The sequence below is a fragment of the Vipera ursinii genome (genome assembly GCF_947247035.1).
Source record: "Vipera ursinii genome assembly, chromosome: 2".
NCBI classification, from domain to species: domain Eukaryota; kingdom Metazoa; phylum Chordata; class Lepidosauria; order Squamata; family Viperidae; genus Vipera; species Vipera ursinii.
In genome coordinates this window covers 23,234,039-23,244,305 of record NC_139513.1, presented here as the reverse complement: position 1 = coordinate 23,244,305, position 10,267 = coordinate 23,234,039, and the positions used below count along the sequence as shown (strand labels likewise).

At 41.3% G+C, this 10,267-nt stretch overlaps 1 protein-coding gene across 1 annotated transcript; it reads right to left on the bottom strand.

The window, feature by feature from the left end:
- Positions 1-950: 950 nt before the first annotated feature.
- Positions 951-9,642, bottom strand: LOC310634788 (uncharacterized protein). The gene is made up of 6 exons (XM_083353325.1): positions 9,594-9,642; positions 8,274-8,702; positions 6,839-6,953; positions 6,662-6,729; positions 4,872-5,001; positions 951-2,992 (listed from the first exon to the last, which is right to left on the bottom strand). The coding sequence occupies exons 2-6, from the start codon at positions 8,688-8,690 to the stop codon at positions 1,110-1,112; spliced, it is 2,613 nt and encodes an 870-aa protein (XP_083209451.1). The 5' UTR covers positions 8,691-8,702; positions 9,594-9,642; the 3' UTR covers positions 951-1,109.
- Positions 9,643-10,267: the final 625 nt, after the last annotated feature.

The window sequence follows — 10,267 nt, the reverse complement described above, 5'->3', positions numbered from 1 at the left end:
CAATTAAATAAAAAGCTTCAAACATGAGCTTCTCAAATCCTTCCAAAAACTTTCATGTGTTAATACATTTTTAAAGCAACTAGAGTTTAATACATGAGTATAATACATGACTCGAACATAACCACAGCACTGATATTTAATTTTATTTAAATCGAATTTAGACTTCTTCTCAGCCCTCATCACACTATAGAATAGCAAAATGCTTGAAAATAATTTGCACAATCACTTGTGGGGCTTCTGGTCGTTCTGGCTTCGTTTTTGAGAGAGGAATTCGCATCGTTTCAGTTCTTCCCAGACGCTAAACATTGATGGGCATGTGGCAATTCCCTCATACATCTTCAGGCCTTGGAATGAATAATGTTCCCTCTTTCTCCATAGATACTGGTTGACTCAGGTCTCAGTTGTACACTGAGAATGCAAATTTGATTACATTTGGGGTGCCCCAGTTCTACATCAAGGGTATACATTTGATTTTTCTATTTTTTCATTTGTGCTTGGGGAAGCAGCAGCTTTTGAATGTCTTCACATCCTTTTGAGAGCTATGACCAAGTGGGAGAAACATGTCAATTGGGGAGCAGGAAGCGCATTACTGAAAAAATAAAATAAAATGAACCTATACATGCATAAATTCAAAACTTATAATAATTATAATGGCACATGCCCATTGTTTTCATTTTCGTTACTAAATTCATCTCTCAAGGCCTCTAAGTTAGAAGGATGAAAAAGACAAAAAACACCAACCTTCTTTTCAGAATTCAGTCTGTGTAAATTGGAAATCCATAGACTGAGCTCCATGTGGATTCTTTTATGGGAAATAAGATGACTATTTCGGGTGAAGCCCTTTCCACACTCCATGCATTTATAGGGCTTCTCCCGTGTGTATCCTTTGATGGGATGGAAGTGTATGGTGTTGACTGAAGCCGTTTCCACATTCCATGCATTTATAGGGCTTCTCTCCTGTGTGGATCCTTTGATGGATTGTAAGATGAGTGTTTGTTCTGAAGCCCTTTCCACACTCCGTGCATTTATATGGCTTTTCCTCCATGTGAATCCTTTGATGGGATGTAAGTTGCCACTTTGTCCTGAAGCCCTTTCCACACTCCATGCATTTATAGGGCTTCTCCCGTGTGTATCCTTTGATGGACTGTAAGATGACTTTTTGTTCTGAAGCCCTTTCCACACTCCGTGCATTTATATGGCTTTTCCCCTGTGTGGATCCTTTGATGGGATGTAAGTTGACTGTTTCTTCTGAAATCCTTCCCACACTCCATGCATTTATAGGGCTTCTCCCCTGTGTGTATCCTTTGATGGACTGTAAGATAACTGTTTGTTCTGAAGCCCTTTCCACACTCCATGCATTTATAGGGCTTCTCCCCTGTGTGTATCCTTTGATGGGATGTAAGTGTATGGTGTTGACTGAAGCCCTTTCCACATTCCATGCATTTATAGGGCTTCTCCCCTGTGTGTATCCTTTGATGGATTGTAAGATGAGCGTTTGTTCTGAAGCCCTTTCCACACTCCGTGCATTTATATGGCTTTTCCACCGTGTGGATCCTTTGATGGGATGTAAGTTCCCACTTTGTCCTGAAGCCCTTTCCACACTCCATGCATTTATACGGCTTCTCCCCTGTGTGTATCATTTGATGGGATATAAGTTCACTGTTTCTCCTGACGCCTTTTCCACACTCCATGCAGTTATAGGGCTGCTCCCCTGTGTGTATCCTTTGATGGGATGTAAGTGTATGGTGTTGACTGAAGCCCTTTCCACATTCCATGCATTTATAGGGCTTCTTTCCTGTGTGGATCCTTTGATGGACTGTAAGATGACTGTTTGTTCTGAAGCTCTTTCCACACTCTGTGCATTTATATGGCTTTTCCGCCGTGTGGATTCTTTGATGGGATGTAAGTTCACAGCTTGTTCTGAAATCCTTTCCACACTCCATACATTTATATGGCCTCTCACCTGTGTGTATCCTTCGATGGGATGTAAGTTCACTGCTTGTCCTGAAGCCCTTTCCACACTCCATGCATTTATAGGGCTTCTCCCCTGTGTGTAACCTTTGATGGGATGTAAGTTCATTGTTTGTCTTGAAGCCCTTTCCACACTCCATGCATTTATAGGGCTTCTCCCCTGTGTGTATCCTTTGATGGGATGTAAGTGTATGGTGTTGACTGAAGCCCTTTCCACATTCCTTGCATTTATATGGCCTCTCCCCTGTGTGTATCCTTTGATGGAATGTAAGTTGAGTGTTTGTTCTGAAGCCCTTTCCACACTCCGTGCATTTATATGGCTTTTCCTCCGTGTGGATCCTTTGATGGGATGTAAGATGCCACTTTATCCTGAAGTCCTTTCCACACTCCATGCATTTATATGGCCTCTCCCCTGTGTGTATCATTTGATGGGATATAAGTTCACTTTTTCTCCTGATGCCCTTTCCACACTCCGTGCATTTATATGGCTTCTCTCCTACATGGATCCTTTGCTGAGATGTAAGATGCATTGGTTTGCTGAAGCCCTTTCCACACTTCCTGTATTTATATAGCTTCTCCCTTGTGCTTATCTTTTTATAAACAGTCTTATTTCCATCCTCAGTGCATTTATTTGGCTTCTCTCCCAAGTGAAAACTTTTCTGTGACATAACAGACCCATTTTCTTGAGAAAGTGTGAAAGTCCAATTGTAATTTTTTCCTTTGTCTTTGCATATATAATCTTGTCCTTTGACTTGGGATAGATAGTGCTCATTTACATCTATTGTGTCTTTGAATAGTCTTAAACCTTTCCCAATGTATTCTTTCTTTATTTTTCCTCGTTGATCAATAAAATCCTGCATCTGAGCATCAATGGAAGATGATCTTTCCTTATTCCAATTATTTGAAGTGTTTCTTTCCTGCCTTTGGAATCCCGTCCGAATTGCAGGCTTATCCATTACGTCTCTTTGTTTGAACACTTTCATTAGTTCTCTAGCGACTTTATTGTCATTCTCATTATCACCTTCAAAAGAAAAAAGAAATGAAAGTGATAGAAATGTTAGGGGAAAAGATCACCCTGTCAGAAATCAGATAATCCCTGAGTTATGAACCTTCCCTTAGCGGACGTTCGAATTTACACGATAATCACCCAGTAGTGTTTACGAAAAACTCCTGAAATTACGAATTTTCCACACTACGGCAGTCATTCACCCTCAGGAATGACCACAGTAGCACTGCAACATTCACCCTAGCTATTTCCTCCCCCTGCACCCCAGTCTCCTTAGACACAAGGACTGTGGGTATGCACCTTTGCTTTCTTGGCTGTTCTAGGCCTTTGGTGCTTTCATAGAAAATGGAAGCCTAAAGTAGCACAAGATCACGTGAGATCACTGATGTGAGATCGCACACTACTGATTTCGAATGATCTCACGGGAGTTTAGGCCTCTTTCTCTGCAACAGAAAATGGAACGGAAGCTGGGGGAGGCTTCCAATTGCCTCCGAAGGCCCACTCCGGGATTTGGAGGCCTTTTCCAGGCTGCTGCTGCCCGGAAAGGAGGCCAGGGGATGAGTCCGTGGGCTTTCAGAAACCTGATCTACAGGACTCCGTTGGCAGAACAGAAGCCAAGGGCGGTGGCCATGTGGCTCGAGTTCGGGGTGTGGGGGAGCAGGAGATAGGCATAACAAGCATCGTGAGAGTTCAGGCACTCATTCTCTGCGAAAGAGGATGGGTGCCTGAACTCGCATGATATTACAGCACATAGGAGCTTCCGTTGACCCTCCTATGCCAGAAAAGCAGGAACCCGGCAAAGAAGAGATGGATCCTTTCAAGGTAGGTCAATCTTCCAGGGCAGAAATGGAGGGGGAAGCATGAGAAATCTTTGTGAATTGTGGAGGCCTTGGGGGCCTGTTCCATCACTAGGCCCTCCATGGCCTTCCCCACCGAGATACCTCACGTGCAAATAATGAACCGCCTATTTGCCCATGCATTCAATTAGCAAATATGTGGGTGAAAGCAGGAGGTGATCTTCTTCGAGGTACAGGATTTATTCCCATGAATTTTTGAGTTACGAATGAAATGGGCAGGCTCCATTATATTTGTAACTCGAGGACTACCTGTAATTGCCTTCAGGTATTTTGCCAGATTACATTATATTGTATATTTGTATAATTATAACAGTTTGGTATAGAAATGATAATATCACTATTCGTGAGGCATAAAAACTTGTAAAAGGCTGTGCTGGACCAGTATGTAACTCTGGTCCATTATATAGCTAGCTTAGGAATTAAGAACTGTGTTAGAGCATTTAGCATTTAAAGGGTTAAACGCTGTCTCCTTAAGAGATGGCCTCTGGGAAATGTAGTCTAGTTGTTAGTCAGTCCTATATCTTATCTAGTCAGTGGGAGGAGCTTCAAAGGTTATTACAGAATGTCCTGGCTATGTGCCAGGATGGTTAAAGCCCTTGTCTAATCAACCATCATGCAAGCATCGATTGGCATCCGTAACTATGCCTAGCTGAGATGGGGAATTATTCCTTTGTACCTACGAGAATGGACAGATATGACTATGACTGGATGTATACTGCAAAGTAAGTCCCTGCTTAGAATTCCTGGGCCAAAATAGCTGAAAACTGTTTGATGAAGTTTGGTATTACTGCAAACCAAGGAATTACTTTGTCACTAATATGTTTAGATAGAAATAGAAAAACAAATGGGATAGAATATATCTAAGCAGAATGCCATTGACCTATTTCCTTCCTAGGAGCAGTGGAACAGCACGACTTTTCCTTCTCCCTCTGAAGAGAGGACATCTATTTGGAGATGACTTCATAAGAAGTAATCCGTGGCATCTGACTACAAAGTGTTTTCCTAGACTGCCGGACTGCAAAATAGGAAACCCTTACCAAGAGAGGCCACGTTCTTATAATTGTCCAGCATGACTTCCCAATGCAGCGTTTTCTGGTGAGGATCCAGCAGAGACCATTCCTCCTCTGAGAAATACACAGCCACCTCCTCAAAGGGCAGAAGACCGTCCTGAAAGACAAAAAAAGACAGAACAGATTGAGGAGGGACTATAGGATCTGTCCTATTGTTTAGAAATTCCCAAAGCAAAGCTATGCACTAAGGTAATTGGCTATGTTTAGTAGGATTCCATAGTTTAGGTGAGTTTAGGAGAGAAGAAAAAGCTTTTGATTGAAGAAATGTTTTAGACGGGTTTCACCAACTTGAATGATTTTGTAGGACTTTCAGTGCCATTCAGTTAAGTAACTCCAATTTCCTTCTGGATCAACCTCAGGATCCTTCTGGATTTACCAAATATCCAGCCGGCCAGCCAGGATCAATTCATCCATCCTCAATCAAAAGGCACTCAGTCCAGAGAAATCAATTAGCACGTGGCCCTTGGAAAACCCACCAATCAGTGACACTAACTTGTTTAACCTGGGTTTAAAGGCATAAGCACTTTAATTTGTGCTTAGATTGTAAGTCGCCCTGAGTCTTCGGAGAAGGGCGGGATATAAATGGGATTTTTTAAAAAATGTCTCTGTAGGGGAAGGGATTCTTCGTAGAATTTTAAGAAGTGGCTAAGAAGGAGCAATCCTATTCATCCTCAACACCTTCATGAAAGAGCTGGGAGAGATCAGCCATGGATCTGTGTTGTGTGCCATCAATATCCAGAGACTCTGCCCCTCCTCCGATTGCAAGGAAACTGCTAGTAGTCTGAGCCATTGACTCGACAGTAAATAAGAAAATGGAGAACATTTTTTGAGGAAGGCATTTCTTAGCCTTTGCAAAGCTGGATGGTTTGGCCTCCAAATCCAGGCACAATTCAGGGGATGAAAAGGTATTTTGCAAGCCAACAGGGCCTTGATTATGTGCTCTTTCAGAACAATTTTTATTTGGAGGCATTTCTATATGGTCACTGTCTTGGGATTTTAAAAATCTTTCTTCTTAATCACTTATTTTCTTATCAATGATTGTAAATAAAGCTTTTAAAAATGTTAATATCCCGGTGTGAATATAAAATACTTTTGAGGATCCTTGCACAAATGCAACTCAAAGAATTAAAGAAAGAATGGGTGCTTTGAAAATATCTGTAAAACATTATTTACTGAAAAGTTGGGAGAATAATTAGGGGAAAGAGTTTTGTTTTTAAAGTAGTACTCTTAAAAAAAAAATCCTAAAAAAATCCCCAATCAAAAGCAGAGGGGACAATGGAAGAAGACAGTAGAGATAGTCCTCTACTTACAACAGTTTTTAGTGACTGTTCAAAGTTACAACGGCACCGGGGAAAATGGCTTATGCCCAGTTTTCACACTTACGACTGCTGCAGCATCCCCTTAGCCACATGACCAAAATTCAGATGCTTGGCAACTGACTCATATTTATGACGGTTCCAGGGTCCTTGGGTCACGTGATCACCTTTTGTGACGTTCTCAGAGCAAAGTCAATAGGGAAGCCAGATTCATTTAACAACCGTATTACAAACTTAACAACTGCAGTCATTGACTAAACACATGTGGCAAGAAAGGTCATAAAATGGGGCAAAGGTCACTTAACAAATGTGTTGTTTAGCAACAAAAATTTGGGTTTCAATTGTGGTCATAAATCAAGGACTACCTGTACTATGTACATCAGCTGATTTCCTGAGGGAAAAGGAAAATACAAATCTAGTAAATGAATGTTCTTCTCTCACCTGAGCTGGAGGTTCAATCATGGTTTCCGCTCCCCCAAAAGAAAGTGTCAACTTCCTTCTATTCTTCCCTGTGAGGGAGATAGAATTTGAAGAAGCATAATTAATGAAATGCTATAGAAAACACAGAAGATAAGAAAGTTAGGATTTATCAGAGGAATGGAAGGACCTCATTATTACCTCTTGAAGTGTCCTGATTTGGATCTTCCTCAGAGATCCTCCTGAAAAACAGTTCTTGAGGGAGATTTGAAGGATGCCTCATTCTTTCAGGATCTCTGATGTCCATTGTAAAGGACTTGACATAGTATGAAGGAGAAAAGAATTAATGGTCATCCAACATCATGAAGTGGTTTTTTACTGCAAAGCACTCAGTATCGATCAATTAGGCTGGAAAGTAAGAAATAAAGGGCTCTGCAAAATCTTTCTTCTAGAAAGGATAAGCAACTATAGAAAGATTAGTGAAGCATCTCCACATAGTATGAATGCCAGGGAACTCTGGTAAGGAGGCATTAAGAATTTGAATATATTGATCGAATGGCAAAGAATTGTGTGTATAATATAATGCCTGAACAACAGGAAGATATTTGGGTGAAAACTTTAAAATTTCTATTAAATTATAATTTGAAACAAATTTTTTATAAAATGATGTATCAATTCTATTTAATGCGTGATAACTGGCCAAAGATGTATAAAGGAAATTCAAATACATGTTCAAAATACAAATGTAAACAAGAAACCTTTTTCCATTTTGGTGGACAAACCAAAGAAATACTTTGTGTAAGATTTACATTTTACTGCAGAAGATTCTCAAAGTGGGTATAAAAACAAAACCAGGGACTTTAACAGACAAAGAGATTGAGAAACAATCTCAATCTTTGCTGTTTTATATGTTTAGAGCATTAAGAATGCTTTTTGCACAAAAACGGAAGGATACGTTAATTGCCATAATGGAGAAGTTGCTGGAAAAACTCATGGCACTAGCAGAGATGGCAAAATTAACTGCTTTAGTTAAAGAAAAGAACACATCCAACCTTGTTTCGACTTGGAAATCACTTCTGGATTTTTTTCTTGGGATTAAAAAAATGAAATTTAGAGTTTCTTGTTATTTTATTTTATTTATTTTATTTTATTAGTTATATATACCGCCCTTTCCCGAAGGACTCAGGGCGGTTTACAGGGTATTTAAAACCAAACCAATACAAAAGTTAAAAACAATTAAAAAAAAAGATTAAATTATCCCTAAAAAAATAAAAACCCCAGTTAAAAATTCTCAGCCTGGGCCGGAGAGCTCGAAGAGCCAGGTCTTCAGGTCCCGGCGGAATGAACGAAGGTCAGGGGCTAGTTCTAGTACACATTAAGGATGTAAAAGTAGAAGTTGGAGGCTGTAATGTTACCATTTTATTTGACTGCACTAAAGAGTCAGAAGTCAATCATTTTCCTTTTTCCCTCTTTACCCTATACGTCTTTCTCTTCAATTCCCACCAGTTCCTACTATTTTCATTTTTTTTGCGTTTTATATCTTGATAAGCTTAATGATATTTTTAAAAGGAAAGAAAAATTTGAACATATTATTATATTCAAGTCCTTCTGGGCTCCCAAGAGGAAGTCCTCTCACCTGCAACTCAGCCTGCTCCTTCTTCTCCTCCTCCTGGCTCAGGAGGAAGCCTTCCACCAGGGCCACCGCCTGGGAGCTGCTCTCTGCTCCACACTCCCGCACCCAGCTCTCCATCTGCAGGGGCAGAAGCGCCAGGAACCGCTCCAGAACAACCAGGTCCAGCATCTGCGCTTTTGTCTGCTTTTCTGGTCTCAACCATTGGCTAGAAAAGTAGTGCAGTCGGCTGCAAAGTCCTCGGGGACCCTCATCCTCCTGATGCCGGATGCTCCTAAAATTCCAGGACTGAAGGGGTGAAAGGATGGTTCCATCGTCCAGGATCTTCTGGCCAGTTCTTGCCCAGATCTCCTCACCGATTCCAGACTGAACACTGGAAGGGCCTTTTCCAGTTCCCCCACTTGCTAAAGGAAGGCTCGCCATTCTTTCTCCGTCCTGTAACACAAATCCAAATGAGTTCAAGGAAACCAAATTCTTTTTCATTCATAGCAATGTTCATCTAGCCATGGGAATCAGAACAAGCCATTAACCCTCTTTGCCAAAGAGATAACTTTGTCTTTAAAGAAGATGAACAAATGACTTCCTTTTGCAATTCTCTGATAGAAAATAAATTCCAACAACTAGAACGTAATGGATTGGATCATTCATCTATACTCATCGCCATAGAAGGATGTATTTTTTTGGCCTGGTAAACTGATGACATCAATCAAGAAGATTCAGTGTATTTGGCATTTTGGATCATTTCTACATTGTTTTTACTTGCTTTGTAAAAATATAGATCTACATTTACCTATCAGCAGGGTTCACACAGCATACAAAAACTCAGAACAGGTTAACAAAGCATGAAAATTCAATTCACAAAAAATGTAATGCCATTCAATTGACCATGGCTTAGGACGCTCCATTTCTCTTCCTTCCTTCACACAGGAAGTCAGGTTCACACAATGTGTCCTAAGCACAAAAAGATCAATCAGATGCAGGGGCTCAGTTCACATGAAACACAAAGGCTTAAATACATAAAGCTTAACATAATCATCTGTTTACCCTCCTAAAACAAATTGAGCTGCAGAGGAGTAAAACCTAGTTTACTGTCATCCAGCACAGAGTGAGAACCTAGGCATAATCTTTTGCATTTTCAAACCTTTTCTTATTTCCTCCTTGAGATTTGCCATGCAAGCTCTCCCCCTACCCAGGAAATAGGGCGTGAAGGACGATCTAGATCCCCTCCTTTCCTTTCTGGCATCTGGATTTCTTCCTGAGGGCAACGTACGTGGTCTAGACTAGCACACACAGAGACAAACATACACACAAACACAGACAAACAACCTCCTTTGTCAGCTGCGGCTCCCTCCTTCAAGACTTTCTTGCAGCCTTTTCAACCGCCTGCGAAGTTCAAAGGGTTAAAGAGAGCGAGTCCAGCATCCTAGAAAGGCAAGGCTTACCGATGTCACTTCCTTGCCAACCGGCCTCGGCGGCCCAACGCTGAAGTGCGTGGAGTTCCTTTCTCTTTGCAGAGGCCGCCCTCTGGTGGATTTTCTGTGAACGGAAAGCGCTCCTGGAACAAGGAGAGACGGAGCGTTTCCCATGCGGGGGCAGGAGGGGGCGCTCACGTTTCCCTTGATCGGGAAGCCTTCTCAACGTGCTTTAGGCAATGTTATACTTCCGTAGAGTGTGAGAGTGGCATCTGTTAAATTGGTCCATAAGGTAAACAGTTGGGGAATGTTTGCCAGGGGATTTGGGGGTTGGGCTGAGTTGGTGGTAATTCACCAAAAGGATGCTCTCACTTACAAGAGATGTTCACACCTAAATCTCCCCAAGGTCTTTACCAAAACCTTCTGTTTTTAAAACGGAGGTTTCCAGCTATGGAAGTGGTCAGAGTCCACACATTGGGTCTATTGGTGGCTTTTCAAGTGAGATTTTGACTAGTCAGGGCAGTAGCATTTATTTCATGTGCTTTCCAAGATCATTGTTCATCTATGTTAGTATTCCCACACATGTAA